This window comes from Arvicola amphibius, chromosome 3 (genome assembly GCF_903992535.2).
Source record: "Arvicola amphibius chromosome 3, mArvAmp1.2, whole genome shotgun sequence".
NCBI lineage: Eukaryota > Metazoa > Chordata > Mammalia > Rodentia > Cricetidae > Arvicola > Arvicola amphibius.
The window spans coordinates 51,805,435-51,828,984 of record NC_052049.1 but is presented as its reverse complement, the minus strand read 5'-3'; the positions used below and the strand labels follow the sequence as shown (position 1 = coordinate 51,828,984).

General features: G+C 46.4%; 1 protein-coding gene across 1 annotated transcript in view; it reads right to left on the bottom strand.

The window, feature by feature from the left end:
* Positions 1-22,967, bottom strand: part of Iqgap2 (IQ motif containing GTPase activating protein 2) — a 280,863-nt gene extending 257,896 nt beyond the window's left edge. Inside the window, exon 1 of the mRNA XM_038321192.2 lies at positions 22,688-22,967. Within this exon, the coding sequence (XP_038177120.1) occupies positions 22,688-22,733 (46 nt within the window). The 5' untranslated portion in view covers positions 22,734-22,967. The remainder of the gene's footprint in view (positions 1-22,687) is intronic.
* Positions 22,968-23,550: the final 583 nt, after the last annotated feature.

Sequence of the window (23,550 nt, the reverse complement as noted above, 5' to 3'; positions counted from 1 at the left end):
GATGCCTCATAATAATTATAGTTATTAAGAGTAAAGCTTAATTTATAATATTCTATCTCATGGTTGGTTTTGGTTGTTGTTTTCACCATAGGATGACAGCTTATTACTTTCAGTTTGTTTGCTTGTTTTTTTTTTTTTCTTAAAAAATAAGAAGTTGCCATACTGAGAATAGGAAGACAGCATCATATCTGCTAGTTCATGGCCAAAGCCAGCTCCTAGTACAGGGCTGGAACCCTGGGTTCCAGTCTCTCCCTCTGTATCACCAGAGTTAAATGTCACTCATTTCACACAGTGCTCCACATCACATCCCCTCCCTATCATTTTGCAGGTACCCAGCAGCCGACAGAGGCAAAGGCTTGGGGTCATAGAACATCATAACTACTCTTCATGTTTCCCCAAACCCTGGGATGCATACTAAGCTAAGAAGGCAAGTACCAGGGTGAACGGAAACCACTAAAGATAGGCTGAAACCCTCTCACGGGAAGCTTCCCTTGTGTGATTCCTGCTGGAGTATATGCAGGGAGTTAGCAAACACCTCGGATCTAAAGCTGCCCAGCCTACTGCCTTTCTGGACCTGTCCTGCTCCTTCCCTGCCCATTCAGACTGTGCAGCCATCTGTCCAAGGCTGTCCTGCTAAAACACTTATCACAGCACCAGGGAGGTCCCCCAAGCATTGGTCTTCCCAGCGTCTGACTGTTCTCCAGGCTAGGGCAACCCAAGGCCACAGCAGGTTTTGTGATCAGGCTTGTACAAAACAGACTATACAAAACCTTAGGCCAACCCCACTCTGAGCATTATTTCATCCCCTGGGATACATGGGCCAGTTTTTTTTTTTTTTTTTTTTTTTTATTTGTTAAGAGATGGTGCTTACTGGAGACTCATTACTCCACATGTGGCCTGCAAACCCAGGAGCTAGTCCTGCCGGAGCCCAGCCTCACTGCAGCAGAATCCGTTAAACCAAATCTTCACATGACACAGACATACATCTACGTGTGGGCAGCTCTTCACTGGGGAACCCTCATTTGGTATTGGACATTTCTGTTCTAATAATGCCCAAGACGCTAGTCATAGCAGACATTTTGAAGAAAGGTTTTTAAAGGGTGGGGAAAAAGCATAATCCCCTTTCTTACAGAAACATCTCATTATGCATGCACTCTTGGGGTCCGGGAAGGGAGTCCAGATCACTTTATCTCAAAGCCAAATCCAAGGGCACAAAGGTGAGGGCACTTCATCTGAAATCCCAATCCACCATCACAAATGCTAATTGGTCTAGTGCAAGGCATTACAAAAGCTTCAGGTGGGAGCCAGGCCAGAGGGAACACAGCCACACAAAACAAAATGTTCAGTAAGCGAATTTGCTTCTTTACCAATAGTAATGATTCTCTACCAGGGACATCTAGCAGTGTCTGGAGACTTCTCAAGTTGCAAATGTCAATGAGCAATGACAATGTACAGGCCACACCATACCCTACACCCCCCCCAAAAAAAAATCCAGCAAAGAACTGTCTCTTGTGAAACATCCAGAATGCACGGTGATTCACTAGCACGCTATTTTCTCTCCTCCCTCCAGACCCTCCAGTCACCCTAATAAGTGGCTCCGGAAGTGGCCTGTGCACCCCTTCCTCTATAGCTTCCCCCCACTGGCTCTAAGAAGAGCCTGCCGTTGAATATGTTTCAGCCTGGGGACAGAGAGCAAGTAGATCCTGTCCTTTCAGCAGGAAGGGCCTGCTTGTGCCGTCCTCATTATTCATGCAGCACAGGCCCTGGATTACCTAGTATAGAATCCTGCATGTGCAGTGAGTGCTGGAAGGGGCTGGAGGATGCCTTCAGGCTGCTCCCTTGGGCTTGAAAGGGACCACCATCCTGGCAGACCCTGGCACACAGACCCTCTCCTTTATGACAGAGGAAAAGGAGCAGGGCTCACAAGGAAACTGAGCAAAGGAATAATAGCGCAAGCCCCAGCTTTTGAAAGTGCAGACAACTGTTGAATGGTGCTTCTAGCTTTAGCTCAACCTTGCTACAAAGGAACCCCACACATTCCTGTTCTAAAATGCACCCTCCCGCATCCTTTCCCACTGTTTTGGCTTCCCGTCTTCTAACTTCTAATCCAAGATTGCTGTAAAGATGCTGTCTAGGATAGTTAATTTCATTTCACTGAGCAGAGTAAGACGGGTCCTAAAAGTCAGGAAAACCTTGTGTCCTGGTTTGGCCAGTATTGCCCCCTTTCCTAGGTATCTCGGTTGGGACAATGAGTTACGACCTTTCTTCCGGGGCATGCTGTTCCCAGAGAGAACAAAGCTGTGGGCTTGGCATGCTTCTGCAAAGCACGTTAAGCCACAGACCCTTAAAGTTAAACTCGTGTGCAATTACGTCTAATTTGGCCCTTGCTGGTGATGTGCCCACTGACCGAAATTCTGCTTACAGGAAAATGACTGGACGCTGATGAAGGAAAACCTAAGGCTGAGCAAACACACTCTAATCTTGTGACTTGAGAGCATCAAGAAAGAAGGATATTGGCACAAAAACTATGGGAAAACCTGCTCTACACCAGACCCATGAAATTACCCAAGAGTTTTCAACTCGAACTCAGTCACATTCCAACTGTTGACCCCAGCATTGCATGAAAACTCCCATTCCCCGTTGGTGTGTGTGAGCTAAACCAGGAGGCACAAATGAAGTCCTGGGTCTCCTGGGTACAGGTGAGTGTAGTGGAGAGGCGGGGTCTGCAAGCTGATCGCTGGCCAGTCACCAGAACCCACTGCTGATTTCCAAGAAGACCACGAGCCTGGGTAACACAAGTACAGACAGGGAAGACCGTCTCTCATAGTCGGAAGGAATCACATAAAAACCAATGTGATTTCTTCTTTTAATGTGATTACGGGTCTCTCTGGGGAAAAGGAAGCCTGCAGAACAGGAAACGTCATTCTGTTTAAAGCAACTGTTAGCAATTTGACCCATATCCTTCCAGGCTTTTCCCTCATGCAGTCTTGGTTCTAACTCCCACAGCGTGCTCTGCTTTTTCACTTCCTTACATAAGCGTTTCTCCATATCATGAGAGGCTATTTATCCGAGCTGTGTCTGGGATTCTCCAATGGCAACATGCACAGCTGCTTGCTATTGAGACTTCAGAAGTTTATGCACAGCAGAAGGTAGCAAATGAGGAGGATGAGAAAGGAAAGCACACAATAAAATGTTAATGAAGACGCCATCTCCCCAAATAGTCTCAGTCCACAGCGTGGTGCGTGTTGAAGCCTCCTTTCCATCCTGCTGGACCACAATAAAGACGGCAGCCTCCCGACACGGAGGATCACGCTCAGGCTCTAGGCCAGGCAAATGGGGAAGGAAACGGCAAAGAAGGCCAGGTTCCATCACCAGGTGAGAAGGCCAAGGAGAGAGAGCAGAAAATGTATTGGGGGTGCTTTGAGACTCCTCCCCCACCGGGGCATCATGGCCCCATCTCTGGATAGTCTTTCTCTCACCCATCCTCCTGCTCACTCTGTGTACTCTCAACTAAACCTGACCACGTGATCTTCACAGCTTGCTCTTCCTCCCTTCTCCACTCACTGAGCACTCTCCCTGCCCAGCAAAGGCTTAGTGCATTATAGCTTGTCCTATGATGTCATCAGACAGGGACTACAGGAGCCATACTGTCAGAAGAGCTTCCTTAAGGAGATGTATGCCCCTTCCTTTGGGTATCAGACTGTTGAGACACTACGGAATTGCACGTTCTCCATGAATCTCATGCCGGGGGATGGGAAAGGCGGAAGCCCTGGCATCTGCCAGGGGAGGAACTTGTTTCTCAGGAAGGGAGTTCATACAGTTCTGGGACCACAGCAGAGGACAGGACAGAGCCAAAACAATGATGGGTCGGTGATGGGTGGGAGCACACCCTGACCAGGACTGCATAACTATATTCCTTTTACCCTCTACTTAAACCTAAATCTCATCTCCAGACCCCCAAGAAGGGGTGAGATGACTCAGAAAGTACGGCGTTTGCTATGCAGTCTGACAACCTGGGATCTATCCTTAGACTCCACATGGTGGGGAGAACTGACTCCCCAGTTGTCCTCAGACACTTCCAAGTTTCCCTTGACCACCAGACATGGACCTGGTGTGCATGCCCCACTAGGATGAATAAGTAAGTAAATAAATAAGTGTATTTTTAAGATCCCTGAATTATTTTTTTTTTTTAGGACAGGACCACTAGACCTCTTTATTTGCTGTTCTTCCTGATGTAGTCACATTGAATAAATCTCTGATTTTCACTATTACCTGTCCCTTTTATTAGCATATAGGGTACAGGTGGCTGAATCCAGCTTATTGGGGTGGCCAGGTCCCAGGCTTTGTTCCTAACAACTCTGGTAACATTATGACTTTGCCACTTCAGATCAGAGAGAGAAAGTCAGGGCTGAGTGGTAGTAAATGAGAGAGCCACGCCACCATGGCCCATGGGAACCTCAGTTCCTTGGGGGCAGAGGACAGCCCAAGCATACGTCTGTTTAAGGACTACTAATACCTCTCTTCTTTCCTGCAGTGTTTTGAGGTTTACATAAATGAGCCTATCTATAGAGATGAAGAAATCAGATAGAGGGAAAATAAAAGAAGATCAATGAAAGCAGAGGGTCTATAAATACACTGGAAACCATGCTTAAGCCCTTCACAAATTCTATAGTTACATTCCAGCTTTGGTTGTGCTTTCTATCGGCCAAAGCAAAATACAGAAAGTGGATATTCATAAACACAAGTTATGGATTTATTTCAGAAAGTCCTGTTGCTATAGAAATTCTCTTGGAAATATTATCTGTCTCAGCCATCCACCCTGATCAAAGGGCTTCCAAATGAGTCTATTTTCTGCTGAACTGTTGGCTAAACCCTCCGGTGCTGCGGTGTAAACCCGACAGAAACTGTTCTAAAAAGGTACCCCATACTTCCCCAGCTCTCATCCTCGGAATGCGCTGAAGGCACCAGGAGAGAGCTGAAGACGTGTGAGCTCCACCACTGCATAGCTGCCTCCATGGGTGCGTGTAGGCGTGCACTCGCCGTCTTCTCTCTCATGAGGCTGGGGCCTGCCATGCTTCCTTTGTCTAAGATCCTTCCACATCCTCGCTGTGATTTATGCGCTGCTTCTGCATCCTTCCTGCTCTCTGTTCCTTGTGGATGCAATGACTTAACATTGGTGAAGACCAAACCTTAATGCAATAGCAGACACCAGGGCTAGGAATGTAGCTCCTGCCGTGGAACACCTGCCTAACATGCGAAAGAGTCTACATTTGACGGATGTTGATGATGGTGATGATGATGATGATTAATATACACGAGCATCAGCTCATCCGACTCCCGGAAAATGCAAGTCATTGTTTATGATTAGCCAGATACTGTGCTAGGATATCTAGAAGTCCTTCTTTCCCCAAAAGTGAATGGCTATCCTGATGGAAGAGTGGCAATTTATCATAGCAGGAACATAAAGGAAGATAATACAATGGTTAAAGAGTTTGCCCAGAATACACAGTACAAAGGGACCGACACTGACTTTAAATTTGAATTCAACAGGCCCGGTGGGCCCAAAGCCAGGAGTCACACTACCCGAGTTCAAACCTTCATTTCACTACTGATGAGCCGTAGCTTATGCAAGTATTTAGTCTATCTGAACCTGTTTCATCACGAGTAAAATGGGGCTAATATCACAGATCTCAGAAGATCATTGTAAGGATTACATTGGATAATTCATTTTCTTTTAAATGTTTAGAAGTCAGGAATGGGGGGAGGTATTAAGCCTGTAATCCCAGCACTTTGGGAGGTAGAGGCAGGGGTGATCAAGGGTTCAGGGTTATTGTTGGATACATATAAAGTTTAAGGTAAATCCTGTCTCATAAATAAATAAGCAAATCAATGCCTAAAATAGTACATGGCACATATAAGCATTTGGATATGTTTGTTGCTACCAGTACCAACAGAATTAAACAGGCAGAGTAGAATAAAACCAATCCCTTTCTTAAGCTGAGTCTATAATGTCACGTCTCATCCTATCACCTGTGACCACATGTGAACTATAGTCTCCTCAGGCTGTCCAGGGGAGTCAGGACAGACTCAAGGCCTGGATATAGGATCTGAGTTTTCTGCTGAAGTAGGATGTCTTGAGTTTCAGAATACACTAGGTCCTTCTGCAGAGCCAACATTTTTCTTGTTAAATAACCCTGGGAACTCCACAGAGTGTACTTAGCACAATCTCTAAACTAATCATTAAGAGGCAAAAAGTGGGAAGCAGGGCGTGGTGGTGCTTGCTTGTGATCCCGGCACTTGGGAAGTAGAGGAAGAGGCATCAGGAGTTTAGCATTGTCATAAACAGAGCTGACTCAAGACCAGCCTGGACGACATGAGACCCTGCCCCAAATAAAACCCATTAACCCAACAACTTGGCAGGGTGGGATCAGACTGTGGTTCAAATAGAGTTCTTGGCTCACGGCCAGACAGGGAATGGAAGAATAAGTAGCCTTCAAATTCCATCGTCTGGCTAGTCCCTAGTTTCCTTTAGCCACAGCAGAAAGAAGCTGGAACCACCCAAACACATGTGCTTTATCCACACTCCACTGCCTCAGCAATACATAGAAACTTCTCTCACACACCCTGGGAAGCTGTTTTCCCTTACCTGCAATTCAGTTACTTCGAGAGCCAGCTTTCACCGGCCCTTGCCACCCTCATGCTCCCTAAGACTCACTGTTTCTAGAGGGCCCAGGTTGCCAGGCGCAAGACAGCTGGACAGAGAGGCCGAGTCCAATTAAATAGTAATGAGACATTTGAAAATACCAACTTCTGGGGACAGTTGAGATTATCTAGGCATCGCTTAAGCAATTATCTTATTCTTAATAACCTATGCTGAATGAGCACCTTCTAAGCAGCAAACACTTTGCATAGATTAATTAGTCCAAACACAATTATAATTATTATCCTGATTTTACAGGCGGACTTAGCATCTTGCTTAGGTCACATCACGAGCATTTGAAGGAGTTGGGTTAATACACCAGAACAATGTTGTATTTTTAAATCCCACATGCTCTGGGAAGGCAGGCCTTTACTTCACTTTCCGTTGCTTCCAGAGAGCACAGGCAACTCCTTTTCCATGCACTATTCCAGTTTCCCCACCCGAAACTAAAGAAACACTCTTTGAAGAGTCATGAAGGACAAATGAAAGCTACACTCTACCCCTGTCCTGTGCGTCTCCTCAGATAACCAAGAAACAAATTTGCTGCAGCTAAATTTAAGCCCGTATCACTCAGTTCTCCGTGAAGACAAGAGAGATGCACACAGCCTCCCAGGAGGTCATCTGAGCAGCAGGCTGAAGGTCTGCAGAGCTAACAAGGGCACATCCAACAGCAAAGATGCCTCATTCTTCTACGTCTTCTTCAATTTACTCTCTTTAAAGTGAGGAGCACACAGTGGCTTCTCAAATAACGAAACACAGAATTGCTGGTGTAGGCCAACAATCCCACTGGCTGGTACATACCCAAAAGAAGTGCACGTTCTGTTCACGGCAGCTTTTGGTCCCAGTAGCCAAGCAGCCATCAACAAACCAACAGGCATCATGGTGCGTGTACACGGTCTCCACAAGTTGGAGTATTATTTGGTTTTATTCATAAGGAAGGAAGCATTGACACACTCTGTGACTGGGATGAACTCTGAAGACATGCTAAGTGAGACATGCCTGGTCCAGAAGGCCTAACACTAGCTCTACGATGTCACCTCCATGAGGTGTCTACAGCAGCCATTACAGAGGGGTAAGGGTAGGAACAAGGTTGTGGGTGGGGGAAAGAAGAGGAATTGCCACTTCAAACATCCAGAGTTTCAGTTCGAGAAGATGAAAAGTTCTGCAGATGGACAAGGACAGTTCATATAATTCTTTAAGATTAATTTTAGCATAAAATAATTATGTTTTCATATATACATATATCATTGCATATTGCTCTTATTTGTTGCCCACATTCCCACCACTGGTACCATTCCTATGCCCAAATAATTCCCTTCCTTGCTTTAATATTACACACATGTATGATATACATTTATTTATCTTTGTTCTCTTTGAGATAGGGTCTCATTGAGTATCTCTTGGCTGGCCTGGAACTTACTATGTAGACCAGGCTAACCTCAAACTTAGAAACATGCCTGCCTTTGCCTCCCAAGTGCTGGGATTAAGGGTGTGTGTGTGTGTGTGTGTGTGTACTAATATGCCTGGCCTTGTATGTATATTTAAATCTAGATGTTGCACATGGGAAAAATACAATATTTTGTTTCTCCCAACACCATTACCCTTTTTTGTTCCCCTTCCCCTCCTTTTGAATGTCCTTCTGATGTTGCAAGGCCATGGTAATTTTACATTATATGCCAGGTTTTAACTTCTGCAAAGTTTCAAGCCTTGGCTATACCTTGCAATCTCCAGGGAGGTTTTTGAAAAGTATCTACCCATCACTGGGAATGGTACATAGGACACCGTGCCCTGACAGATGTACAAAAAAAAAACAGACATTCAGGAGGCAACCACTATCAGGAAATTGGCCTGGGCCCCTCAGAGACCCAGCGCCACTGAACTGATGGAGAGGCAGGAGCTAACCCATCCAGGGAAAGGAACATAGCAGTCAAAGACAACTGAGAAACTTGACTGGACCCTGAAAGATGACCCTAAAGTCCAGCTGGGGGGAATCTCCATGTAGAATTGACACTGTCCAAGAGAGAAAAACAAAGCATGGTCCTGAGGGTGGGTCTGTGGAAGAGAGTGTCCTCATTCTCGGCAGCTGAGATACATGCTGAGGTGGTTAGAGATGAGCTGTCCCAAAGCCTGCAGATGGGTGGGTGGTGCTGTATTCATACATGGAAAGGCTAAGAGAAAGAAATGAACGCTCACTGTGGTCTCTGAGACTCTGAAAGTTCAAACATTTTTAAACGGGTAGAAAACAAAAACAAAAACCAACCCAATGTGATTCTTTATTGTTTAATGAAAGTCGTGGGGGGGAGGGGGGCTGGAGATTTTCTTTAGCCCTTCATCCATAGGCAGCTAGTCTGATTTTGTAACTTGGCTTGGCTATGGTGAGCAGTGTGTTGTAAATACAGTTAGGTAGTATCCCTGCAGGAATTTAACCTTGATTCGTTTGAATATACACACAACCAGGAGTGGCATAACGGAATCAAATGGGGAATCTACACTGAATGGGGGAGGAGGGGCTTATGTATCAATTTACATAGTGTCAGCACTAATTTGCATTTACACCAGCAGTGAAGGCTTATGTTTCCTTGAGTTCTCAGCAGCATGTATTGCTTTCTTCCTGGTGACAGCCATTCTGACTAGGGGTATGAAAAAGAGAGAAGATAAGAAGCGGTAACAGAGGGGGTGGATGTTATCAAAGAACATTATATACATTTTGAAATGTCATAATGATGCCGGGAGGCGGTGGTGGCGCACGCCTTTAATACCAGCACTCGGGAGGCAGAGGCAGGCAAATCTCTGTGAGTTCGAGACCAGCCTGGTCTACAAGAGTTAGTTCCAGTACAGGCTCCAAAGTTATAGAGAAACCCTGCCTTAAGAAAAAAAAGAGAAAAAGAAAAAAGTCATAATGAAATTCCTTTATATAAGTAATATATGCTAATAAATTATTTTAAAGGAAAATTATAAAGTATCATATAATAATTGAATAAAAATTAAGATACCCTACAAGAACATCCCCTGAAACAATGAGCAGATCCAGGGGACAGCCTCTTGGGAACCAGCCTTTGCTTTGTTAAGTTCCTTAGACTTTAATGGGCAGCCATGTTGTCTTGTTAGGGTCTCTACTGCTGTGAACACTATGACCAAAAGCAACTGGGGGGGGGGAGGGTTTGTTTCATCTCACACTTCAGGTAACAGTCCATCAGTGAGGGAAGCCAGGGCAGGGACTGAGGTAGGAACGTGGAGGCAGGAGCTGATGCACAGGCCACAGAGGAGTGCTGTTTCCTGGCTTGCTCCTCACATCTTGCTCTCTCATACTGTCCTTGACACCTCTCCAAGGGTGGCACCACCCCCATCAATCACCAATCAACAGAAGATCCTACAGACTTGCCTGCAGGCAAATGTTATGGGGGCCATTTTCCCAATTGAAGGTCCCTCTTCCCAAATGACTATAGCTTGGGTCAAGATGACAAAAAAGAAAAAAAAAAAGAAAAAAGAAAAATAACCAAACCAAAACAAAACCAACCAGGATACAGGTCGACCCTAATGAATTAATGAATTAGATCTCTAAGCCAAAATGTGGTATCGTGACAGCATGGACAACAGTAATGGAAATGAACTCAGCACCTGACCTTAGCCAGCTGGTGATACCTACACTCAGCCCTGGGAGATCTCGGCCTCCAGCTGCCCAAGAGTCCACCACACCTACACCTCCACTTCTTTCCCAAGAAGTCACAGCATCTCACCTTGCTAAAAAAAGAAAATGTTCTCTACCAACAGAAGAGACAAAATTTCCTTCCCAAGCCTTATCCCCTCCCCTCCCGTAAAAACCAGAGATGGCCCTGTCTCCTACGATGTCCTTTCCTTCAGCAAACACTTTCCAGCTACTCCAGACTGAAGACACGCCTCTGGGAAAGGCTTTCCAGTTTTTCAATTCCTATCATTAATTAGCAGTTTCAATTTTTACACTTCCTATTAGAGAAATGGTCAGATGGACAAAGACGACTCTGGGTAAAAGGTTTAAACCTAGAAAACCAAACTTCCACCTTTCAGCTAGAGGAAAAGGGAAGGGCTCATCCCACACCAGCGTCCGCCACTGTGTGTCTCTACACTAGAGAGGCACCACCTCAGGCCCATGAGAGGCTGTATCCTTTCAACACTCAACACCAAAGAGTTGTAGAGGAAGTGCTAGCTTGCCTCCTCACCCCACTATGCATACAGATACTGAAACCGCTTTCAGAGCCTTCTCTGTTGCCTCATGGCTCTTCAGAGGTGAAGTAAACAGGAACCCACCTTCCAGATGTAGAAGGCGGCTCAGAAGTCACGCCCAATCTCACACAGGAAGCATCACTCCCTCCCACCACCCTGACCTCACGGTTCTCATTATTTCAGGTTGGTAGCACTTCCAATGACATCTCAGGTTTGCAACAGTGCAGTGCACGCATCAGTGGCTTCCACAGGCCAAGCAGGAATAACCTAACTTGTTTTACCTGTACACTGTTCACAAATGTTTGCCTCTCCTTTCGAGGGAAAAAGGTGCTGTCTAGTTAGGAGACACTAAAGGGCTTCCTGTCGTTTGTTGTCAGGTCTTGGTCACATGTAACCCATAAAGATACCAAATCTGCAAGCTCCGAGTGAAGTCCATGTCACAGCGACACCTCTTATCTCGTGCTGAATGATCACAAGTGATCCAGCTCTTTCTACGTTGTCAAGAGTTCTCCTTTTAACAGAAGGGAGCAGTCCTCTGCATTATGCCAGCAATCTTTACTCATTGGAGATGCTACTTGATTCATATGAAGATGAACCCCCTATACACTTCCTTAGAAATGTTTAAATGCTGAATAGCTACTGCTGATACGGGTTCTTCTTTCATCATTGCTACATTTTCTTTGCTGATCCTTATGCTTTGATACAAGCTTTCATTATCTCCAATTGAACTACAGCATTTCAACAGAGTCCTGGGACCTCTCAGCACCCCCCTCTCTCTCTCTCTCTCTCTCTCTCTCTCTCACACACACACACACACACACACACACACATTCTCATACACATACACAAGCACAACTGGACACTGAACTGTCACAAATTCTTCCAATCATAATAGGCTTGCTCTACAGGCTCTGATTTTCTCAAAGTTGAGACCACGGCTACAACGAACTCTGTGTCTTGAGAAGCAAAAAATAAGTACTTTTAGCTTTTCCAGCTATAGAAATGCATATCAGAGGAAATTTGGAGAAGAGGAAAAACTATCCATTATCTCCATACAAACAAATGGTTGACATGACCGTTTCTCTGCCTTTTGACTAAAATTCAGAGTAGAAACAGGTACTAAAACAGAGTAGAAAATACAACCTACGTACCAAGTGCTGGGAAGACAGTATTGACCAAAGAGCACACTCCTGACAGGCACTAATTTTATTATGTTCTACCACATTATTTTAAGAGTAATCAATGTGGTAGAATGTTTTTTTAAATACACATTTGCTTTATTTTTTGAAAAGCAATACATATTGAAAGAATCTTTCAAATATTGTACCAATCCTTGCTCCCAGTCCTGTCCTAAAGACAATCTCTAAAACAATTCTACAGAACTTTCAAGAACGATCACACAAACACAGGCTAAACAGAGTGTTGCTTATTTGGTGGCTTGTTTGCCTGTCTTACTTAAGAGACCAAAGGTACATGTGCGGAGTTTCCAAAACTACCACGTAAAAGCACATTAGAAATTTCATTTCTTTCTCAGAGTTCACCTCATTAAATATGCAAAGTTAGAGTCGCAGCTCACACCGGGGAGAAATATACACGCACAAACAACTCGCCAGTTCAGACTAACAATAGCAAACACTTTGCAGGAGACAATAGGAGAAAAGCTTCGAGACTGTCCCCAGAATCAATGCCAAGGATGGACCTGGTTTGCATGGAGAGGAGAAGTATCTTTATATATGCTTTAAAAAAAAAAAGCATGTTTTCCATTTGCAGAATAAAAGTCATTAGTAAATGCAGAACAAAGCGAGCACAAGTTTGTATTAGGTCTGGAAGGATCGTTTCTCAGACAAGCTTACTAAGAGTTTAACGGGCAGCAAGGCTCCAGAAGCCGCCTTATTAGAACTCGCATGGGAAGCGCAGTGTGGGGGGTGGCAGGTAGTGGTGGGGGTAGCCACATTCCGTGCGGCTGTGCGACCCCGACATCCTGCCAAGTCCTCCAGTGCAACCCGGCAAAGCCTGCCTGCTCAGGGAGCCCACAGTTGAAGCAAAGAAAGAGAAAGTGATCTACTCAGGTTCCCATTATGGAATCTGCCAAGTCTGGCTGATGGCAGTGGCTCCTTTTGGGGGAAGGAGGGGGATTGTAAATGATTACCATGAAACGTGTGGTTTACATTTGAAATGTTTCCCCATTGAGATACCAGCGTGTATCTCAAACCAATGTTCCCTAGACAGCGGTGCTATTTGGGAGACTGTGGAACCTTTAAAAGATGAAGTTTGTCTGAAAAAAAAAGTGGGTCAAGCCGGGCGGTGGTGGCGCACGCCTTTAATCCCAGCACTCGGGAGGCAGAGGGGCAGGCGGATCTCTGTGAGTTCGAGGCCAGCCTGGTCTACAAGAGCTAGTTCCAGGACAGGCTCTAAAAAAGCAGCAGAGAAACCCTGTCTCGAAAAACAAAAAACAAACAAAAAAAAAAAAGTGGGTCATTAGGTTGAAAGTTATAGTCGGTTGCTAGTGGCCTGCCTCTCTTTGTTTCACGATCTGCTGTGATGTGAACAGTCCCTGACGCTGCTCTGGCTGCCATGAACCCCGTTGCTCCACCATGCCCTCTGTACCATGACGGGCTGGAAGTCTCTTGAAACTAGGAACCAAAATCAATGTTTCCTCCTGTACGTTAATTGTCAGGTATCACAGTAACAAGGATATAAAAAGTAGCCAGTATACACACTCACTGGAATAAATAATTACAATAATAATAAATAGAAGGGAAAGGTAGAAAGGAGAAGGTAAGACAGCGAATAAGTCATCTGAAAGCAAATAGCCAAGGATTTTTATTTCTTAGTGGGCAGTGCTGGAGTCCAAGCCCAAGACCTCAAGCAAGAGCTCGGCCACTGAGCGCCAGCCTCAGCCCACAAGGTTCTCCAGCACCCTAGCTACCACACAGTTCAGTTTCACTGGGCCTGTGAACTTCAAACTTGGCAAACGTCCTGGAAGCAGTGACGTCTGAAGACTGCCTAATGAGTCAGTGTACTTCCTCCTCCTCCTCCTCCTCACCTCCCTGCCAGCCTCCTGCAGGAGAGGTGGCTGACCTGAGCAATAAGCTACAGTGGAAGCCAGTCATAACGTATCGAGACATTCCCAGTAGTCCCTTCTCTTATCTGACACTAAGCCCTTCAGAGCAGCGGCGGCGGCAATGACCACTTAGCCCTGGAAGCCTAAAGAGATGGGAACGGCTCGCTAACTTCTGAATGGTGATTCAGGTATACTAGGGCAGCTGCGAGACCACTGTGAGGACATGACCACCCATCACAGAAACCCAAACCCTCTCCAGCCTTGAGTTTAAGCGAACATCAACAGGATTAATTTGATCCCCAACCAAATTAATAGACAGAACTCGATGTCCTCAGAAAAGACTAAAGAATTTTCATAGTCTCAAAGGAGAAGGAAATGGGAATGCAGATATACTTTGCGTAGAAGGGGGAAGGAGAGCTGGGAGTAGAAAGACAAATGAAGCAATGATGGATGAAGGGAACTGTACCAATGCTACCCATCATTAGAGGCAGGGACCAGTGGAGGTCCATTCTGGGTACACACAGGTCCATATAACATCATTCGCCCCTTTAAAGATACACTTTCCCAACCACATGCTGCAAAAATCGAAACAACTTGCTTGGCATCCACAGGAGAAAGCAAACCTAAACTCAAGATGAACTGCTCTTTACTCCAAACTCATTGATTAGCAATAGAAATGGGTGCCTCATTTAGGTAAAAAGTAGAATAAAGACATACTGAGCTAAACTTATAACAACATCATTCATTCCAGGGGCCAAAGGGCAGGGTACTGGCTAGATTCCTAAGTAATTAAAATATATTAGCACATGCAAATCAGCGTAGCTAGAGCCAACAGCAGGAAATATATTACTAACATTACTTGAGATTGAATTCATATTGTCAATGAAATATGAGAACCAAGCAAAATCAAGAGGAACTAAGCTACTTTAGTTGAACCATGGTCCCTCATAAATATGCCAAGTCAGTCCCTCCCACTAAACTACAACCTAGTCCTTCTAGCCCTCCTTGAACCTAAAGTGGGTTCAATTTAGGGCAAAGTCCCTTTACCTTGCCCAACTAGTTCTGAACTGCTGGGCTCAATTGATCCGTCTACATTAGCTTCCTGAGTAGTTGAATCCGCAAATGCATATGCCAAACACATCTACATTTTTATTATTGGGTTTTTGTTGTTGTTATTGTTTGCTTTTATTTTTTGAGGTAGCCATACTCAGCCAGACAGCCAGACTACCCTCAAAACCATGGCAGTCCTGCTTCAGTGCAAAGAATGCTTGTGTAAGTCACTGCACCCAACTACATCTTTAATTAATAATTTATTTATTTATATTTTATGTACATTTGTCTGCATGTATGTCTGTGTGAGGGTGCTGGATCCTCTGGAACAGGAGTTACAGACAACCCTGAGCTACCACGGGGGTGCTGGGAATTGAACCCAGGTCCTGTAGAAGAGCAGCCAGTGCTCTTACCCACTGAGCGATCTCTCCAACTCCCCCACCAGCTCTGTTTTTTTTTTTTGAAAAATAAACAAAAATGTCTTCCTTTAGTAGAAATAGAAAAATGAAAGCAGTTAAAAGCTTACTCACTTACTTTGCAAAAAGCCTGCACGCACAGTGAAGAGAGTCACAGAATATTGGAAACAGCTTTTCAGGCTTCTAATGTTCCAGGGCATCAGCATTACCTGGAGGGATTAGTGAAACTCCGAGAGGGGGAGGAGGCGGGGGGGGGGGGGGGGGGGAGTCCAGAACTTCTCCAGGCTGGGTAAGGCCAGGCATTTGCCTTTTCACAAGTTTCCAAATAATGCTCTACTATTGCTACTCCAGTCCATTGAAAACTACTGCCCTGAGGAGACGCTCCCGTGAGAGACAGGTTACGTGCAATGCATGATTGCAAAAAAGACACTTTATCCTCACCAAATGACCAAGAAGCAATACATGGTTATAAAGCCAGAGGAGAATCCAGCTAAATTCGGTAAAATCTGTGGGTCTCTTGCCAAAGAGAAAAAAACTATTGACAAGCTCCTTAGCCAACCGCCAATAAATAAGCTGCACACGGTCTCAATCATTCTTCACCCAAACCAGGACGTTGGTCATCAGAAGACAAGGGTTACCAGTGAAATGTGAGAGGTGGAAATTGCCACAGGTAACCCTGAGAATGAGGAAATAAAAAGAGGAAGAAACTCTATCCCCTGATAACCTAGCTATCAAGACCCACGTCCACTCTAACTATGCATGTTTTCCGCACTTGTTCCCTGAGAACTCACTAACTTCAGCAAAGCCAACTAGCAACGCTGCCCATCCTAAAGGTTCTCCCAAACCAGAGGACCCTGGAGCAGTCAGAACAGAGTGCACCTCTTGCACACCCATCCACACTTACTCTCTACTATTTCACTGAGCTACTTGCTCAAGAACATTTTGTTTAAACAAAAACAAAAAAGCATCTCAAAGCCCAGGAAGATACCTATTACTCAGGCACCCATAAAACACAACAAACCTGCGGAGCTGAAGAGATGCTTAGCCATTGAGAGCACTGGCTGCTCTTCCAGAGAACCCGGGTTGAATTCCCAGTGCCCACATGGTAGCTCACAACTGTTTGTAATGCCAAGATCTGACACTCTCACACAGGCATATATACAGGGAAAACAGCAATGCACATAAAATAAAGATAAATAAATTATACCTTTAAAAAGATACCACAAGATATACTTTTTGAAAAGATACGTTTACTTTCTATAAATAAAGAACGCCATGATGTGTCCCCTCCCAGTTAACTTCTTTACTCCTCAGCATCCATCCACAATAAGCATATATCCTGGCGAAATAGTCCCAACAAACACACCAGAATACCTTTCAGTTTTGCCCCTGACCTATCTGAAGGTCTGAAATTCAGAATCCTCAACAAAGTCTTTTTGTTACTCCAGCCTACGGTTCTCACATTATCACTTCTGCAGAACTTGAGAATACACTAAAAGTGTTATTCCTTATCTCTCAGCCTTCCTTTCTTTCTTCCTTTCTCCCCACCTCCCTTCTTTCCTTCCTTCCTTCTGACAGGGTCTTATGTAGCTCAGGCTGGCCTCAAACTCCTAAGTAGCTGAGGATGGCCTTGAATTTCCAAGGGCTGAGATTACAGGGATAGCACTTGCCTGCTTTCTGCAGTGCCGGGAATCGAACCCGAGGCATCACACATGCTTGCCATTAATTCTACCTACTGATCTATATCTCCAATCCTCAGATTTTCTTTGAAGTTATAAGTAGCTATGACCCCCCTCCCCCACAATATTTTGTACATAAGAGATACATGCTCAAGTAATGGAAATAACTATAATTTGTTTAGCCCTGTGATCCAACAACCACACATGAATCAGGTCTATAGCTCAAGGTGCTGGAGGAGACACCAAGGCCACTCAGGCAGGGATGGAAGTCAGAATTCAGACCCAAATCTATTAAGTTTTCAGGCTCTTGTCATCTCCTTTCCATTAGGCTGCCTCTGAAGAAGAAAAGATAAAACAGGGCAATAAAGCAAGAATGGATGCTCGCTGGTCAGTCAGCCACCCCACTGCATGCTTTTCTCATCCAGCCCAGGCTTCAAGGGATGGATGGTATACGCAATAAAATGCATTTTTACAAATTATCCTATTTAGAGCCATTGGTGCGTGCCACTATATTCTTATGGAAAAGCCTTCTTTTCATAGCAGGGCCCCAGAGCCTGATGGAATGCCTTTATCTATACACAGAATCCTGTGACAAGCCTGAATGTACTCTATGAATATAAGTCCATGAATTGCCTATGCTTTCTCGTGGAAAAAGCAAGCACTGAAATTGACCTTAAAGAATGCAGCACATCTAATTTTAAGAGCACCCCATCCGACTGTCTATAGGTTTCTGGACTTGGATGATCTTCCTTCCTTGACCAATAGCTGAAAGAGACAGGAGGAAGTAACCCCCTACACACACACACACACACACACACACAACTCAGGTATGACATCTTGGCAAACCGGTGGATGAGGAAAGACTCCAGTCTAGCCATGTTGCTTCAAGCTGCCCCTGTCACCAACTAGCTGTGTGGCCTGACACAGTATCCTGGATTTCAGCTTCTGTGAGAATTTTGCCATACTACTGTCTCCCAATCCCCGTAAAGTAATAATAAGCAGATAGGCACAATAACACATTTTTAAAAAGCACCGAGGCTTAGATCACAAGTCTTAATTCCATAGCCCGTGGTAACTGCCTGCTCTGGAACTGAGTGACCTCTGCTTCTCTGCTGGTTGCCCTGAAGACGGAGCAAGCATCAGTGCTCTTTGCACAGGAGCCTTGAACCAAAGGGAGCTGTTGTCAAGGTGATAGAGGACTGGCGTAGGGAATCAGTGGAAGAGCATAGACAAGGCCTGGGGTTTGGTTCCCAGCGCCATGCACAGAAAAGGGTAGGTGACAAAGGGGCAGCTGCAAGCTAACAGTTCCCTAGAGAAAAGAAGGCTAGCTATCACCCCAAATAACATGAACTTGGATCGCAAACTTGGTATTACAAGCTTAAACTCTCCCAAACAAGTCATCCAGCACGTGTAATTAAAGTTAAAAGCATACTAAAATAACACTTTAGCTGCTGACCTTCAGGAGCTCAACCAAAACACAAGAACATAAAGGAGTAGCTTGGCTTTCTGTCTGTGGGGCCAGCATCACAGGGTCGCGTCCGTGCACCTACCTTCTCCCACCTCGCAGAAAGCGCAGAGGGAGTCAGAGCCGAGCTACACGCAACAGAGCCACCGCCACTGCCCTTTCACACCGCAGTGTCGTGTCGGCTGCTTCAGAAACGACATTTCTCCGTGTCAGACGGGTCAATGGAAAGCACCGGCTGCATTAACCACCTCAATAGTCCAGTTCCCAGGCGATTAGAAGTCACACCGCCCAGCCTTCAGACGAGAGCATCGCTCAAAAATCAACATTATCAGCTACAGCTAGCTTTTCAACACATGAAAAGAGAGGGGGGAGGGAGAGACTGATTGACTGATGATGCCCTTGTGTGGATATGTACATGGGTTGCCTGCACATGTCAGTTTCGGGTCTTGCTCTTTAGAAGTTATCTACCCTTTTGTTTTTGAGACAGGGTGTCTCACGGGGACCTGGGGCTCTCTGATTAGGACATCTTGCTCACCAGTGAGCCTCAAAGATCATTGGCCTCCCCAGCACTGTGACTATAAGCATGTGCCGCCGCCACCATATCTGGATGTTTTCTTTTTTATCTGACCAGGGTTCTAGGGAGAGATATCAGACCTTCATGCGTTCCAGGCAAGCACTTCACTGACTTAACTATCGCTCCGACCTTTATGCCGACGATTTCCCTTCTCTCTTCTCTCTCTCTTTAAAAGATTTTGCTATGTAGCTCAGACGAGCCTTTTGCTCTTCATATAATCCAAGCTGACCTCAAAATCATAATCATCCTGCCTTGGCCTTGGGTATTGAAATTACAAGCTTGTACCATCACACCTGGTGGATGCTTCACTTTCTAAAGGGAGCAAACAAGGACACATTGGTCACTGTTATTTATACAATGCAACTCATGAGAAGGACCTGTGCTTTTCAGAGTAGAAGTCCATCCTTCTTGCCATAAATATAATCAGCAGTGGCCCAGAATGACACTTCAGTGTTGACTGGATTGCTAGTGAGGAGGAATTTTTTGCTTTCACAGGCCTTTTTAACTCTCAAGTAATTAACTGGAGTAAAACTTTTGACAGATCGTGGTGGCAGTGGGTTTTCGGAAGTAACTCAGCAGATACATCATAATTCATTTCAAAGGCAGAAAAGTTACTGTATATTGTGCCTAAGCATCCATGTTGTTTAAACCTCTATCTACATCTGTGTCTGTGTTTGCATGCCTATGGCTGTTGCCTCTTCTTTCTGGTGGCTCCTCAACATTGCACTACTGTGATGACAGCATTGCCTTGTTCGTAGCACATCACATGACTTTGCAGGCTACAGGAGAACACGACCAGGAATAACAGGAATTAAATGGAAATGAGTCTATATCATTTTAATTCAGTGCACACCTGTGTCCAAATCAGGACGCCCTCAGCAATCTGTCAGAAATCTGAGAAGGTTCGCAAGTACCATGAAGAGTCTACTGACAAATCCCTCAAGTACAACTTAGGATGTGGTATTTTACAGACACGTAACCTGGGAGGGAAGAGGGAGACTTGAGCCAAGTTAATTTAATTGCTCAATGTAAGAATTACTGACTGTAGAAACAGTTCAAGGGGGTAGAGAGCAGAAAAGCCCACACTTGAAGCAAGTAAAACAACTTAATTCAAACAACCAAATGGTTGTGTTTCAGTTTTACAAGAGTCTCAATGACTCAGAATTGTTAGCACCAAACTGACATCAGAACAAACTATTGGTGTTTACTTTAAGTCTTGGGGCTCCAACCTGTGTTGTAGAGCTGGAGGCCTCCTGAACTCACCTGCTTACCAAACCAGGAAGCAAGAAAAGGCATACCCTATAACACAAGGTGAGGACAACCCTGTTGTCTTTCCTGATACCATATTCAGCCTTGACAAAGGGCCCAGAAAACCAACAACTCATATACCAAACCAGGACCTTCTGGATAAATAGTCAAAGAGTTCAGTAAGTGTCTATTAATACCAAGGTATACTCTGGCAGATATGCTGTGTGCGTGCATGTGTGTGTGTGTGTGTCTGTGTGTGTGTGTGTGTGTGTGAGAGAGAGATGTGCACCTATGTAGGTCAGATAACAACTTAGAGTAGTTCCCTCCTTCCACCATGTGGATCTCGGGAAATTGAACTCAGGTCATCAGGCAGAAAGCACCTTTACTGGTTGAGCCATCTTACCAGTTCTAGATATCACTTTTAAAAAGCATTATATATATATATATATATATTCTAGACAGGAACATGGTATCAAATGTATTGTTTACATGGCATAACTGGCTACTGTATTAAAGCCTTCGTATTTCAGTGTGGTTAACACAGAAGCACATATTCCCCATTTGACCATGGTGAGTCATGGGAGAACAGAACTTGACAAGCCCAGGGAAGGTAAATCACTCCAAGAATGGGCACCCCACCCTGCAACGCCAGATTAGCACAAAAAGAGGAAGATTTCCCAGGAAAGACGCTCCACAGAGCAGGCTTCAGGTTTGCCAGGTCTATGCCTCCTTGATTAGGCTTCTAAAACAAGCTGAAATGATAGGCTGATTCAATAAAAACCAGGCACCTCAGATGAACGGAAAGGGGCGTGATCCTGGACTACATTCATCACTTCTGCACCAGGACATCGCTAATGAGGGCTAGCTAAGGCCACGTGATGTCAAACCATGTTGTAATGTGGAGTCACCTAGTTTACAGACTTCATAGTCATCTTACAGCTCGACACAGTGAAACCACCTTATGTACCAAGAGCTGGTCACGTGAACGGACTTCCAAAGGCCTGAGGTTGACACTGCAACCACCAGATGAGCACAGGGCTCCTCCTCCCGTCAGGGAGCTCTCTGTGTGGTTTACCAACTGCAAACTGGCCCAGGCTGCAAAATGCTGGGTCGTGCTGGATGCATTTTCTCACTTTACAGAAGCTACAGCTGGCTCCTTCTTCTTGTCACAAGAAGAAAGGAGAGAGAGAGAGAGAGAGAGAGAGAGAGAGAGAGAGAGAGAGACTCCCACCTCTGACAGACCACTCAAAGACTGGGATGTGACTGTGTTAGTGTGAGTGTGTGAGTGTGAGTGTGTGTGTGTGTGTTAGGGAAGTTGGCGACCCTCTTCCAAAAATTTCATCTTTATTCCTACCAAACACCCCAAACCACACGAACACACTAACTCTGATGCAGGCATCACCACCTTAACTTAAACCTGGTATTTCTGTTACCAAGGCCAGTCTGAGCAAAAGATTAACCCATGGTTCTCGGCCATCAGTTTGCCAACAGGGCCAACCCTGGAGAAAAAGCCAGCTTACTGTTTGTTTTAAAGGAAATACTTCCTACCACAGATTTAGGACTCTGAACTCTGCACACGGGGCCACGTGGTTGGTGATAATCTGGCTCCCTCTGTTAGTCAAAGCCACCCCTTTCCGCGGGCAAGCCCGGGAAACCCACACCACCACCTTCAAGACAGGCTCCCAGTCTGTCCTCACAGAAATCCTCCCGCGCGAGGGATTGGGGGCGGGGAGAGCCGCCAGGAAAGTGGGTGGGGGCGGGACGTGTCCCTGTGGGCTTTGGCTGGAAGGGCCTCACACCTGTGGGGCCCAAAGTGGCTCCAGCTGCTCAGGTGAGGCCCAAAAGAGGCTAGAAAGAGAAGCCTGCCCTTCCAAGAAACTGACTTCACCTCTCTCAGAGCGCGCAGGCACAGTACTTACGGTGCCCACCTGTAGCCACAGCAAACAAACTTTCCGCCCCTTAAGGGTGGGAAGCATCACACCCCCTACGCCCCCCGCTGGCCCCAGCCGGCAGCGCCTGGAATTAGGCGGGCTCCTCACCTGACACCCCTAAACCACAACCTGATCTGCGCCCGCGCCGCTGAGGCTTGCGGGGTGGAGGGACGTGACTGGAAGCTGGGGTTAGGAATTTGGAGGACAGGAGCGGAAATAGGCGCTCGGCTGCTTTGCAACCCCACTTCCCAACTTTGCCAGCCGCTGCCCTCCGCGGCGCGCACCCGGCCCCCCTCGGCCTCCCCAATGCGGTCCCAGCGAGAGGGGTTCCTCAAGATCAGAGGGAGCCCGCGCACTCACATCCATAACGGGGCCGTTGCAGCGACGGCAACTCTTCGTGCGGCATCCTGCGCTGCTCCGGGGGGCCTCCCGGGGCGCGCCCCCCGTGGCTCTCCTCGCTGGCCAGGCTCGCCGGCTCCGCGCCCCAGGGGCGCGCTCCGATCCCGCCTCCGGCTGCCCTCTCCCGGCTTCTCCGAGCTGGCCGACCCTCTCCCTCGGTGTTCCTTCGCCCGCGCCCGCGGCGGCCGCGTCTCGCTTACACCGGGGCAAAAGTGAACTCTCTCCTCCCTCGCTCGCCCGCCCGCCAGCGGGCCGCGCCGCCTCCCCCAGCAGGTTTCCTTTCTCCTCCCGCCCGGCCCCGTTATTCACCGCGGTGGGAGCGCGCCGCCGAGCAGCGACCCCTACTGGACGCCCAGCGTAGCGCGGGAGAGCGAGGTCCCGCCTCCCGGGAGAGGAAGGGGCTGAGAGGCGTCCGAGACCCCAGCAGCTGGGGCCCAGCGCACAGCTGGAGGGCGCCTTGGAGCGTTCGGAGGGTGGAAGTGAACCAGCGCAGGGAAGAGCAAGAAAAACCACAGCAGACCACAGGCACCCTGTTCGCCTGGGTGTTGCTCAGTGACTGGGGGACAAACACTGCAGTTCCTTTTCCTCTAGGGAGACTGCACGGGGACACCCCCCCCCCGCCCGTTTTTGGATTTGGGGGTTTAAAGGAAAGTTGCTTGTGACTTTTGGTCTACGAGACACAGGATTGCCTTTTTTTTGACAAGAAACGGTAAGGGTGAGCTCTTGCGCACGCTGGAGCGGCAAGATAAACAGTCTCCAAACAACACGCAGAACACAACTGCCAGTCATTCGCCCATCCCTTCTGCCTGCCCGCCCCAATGTGC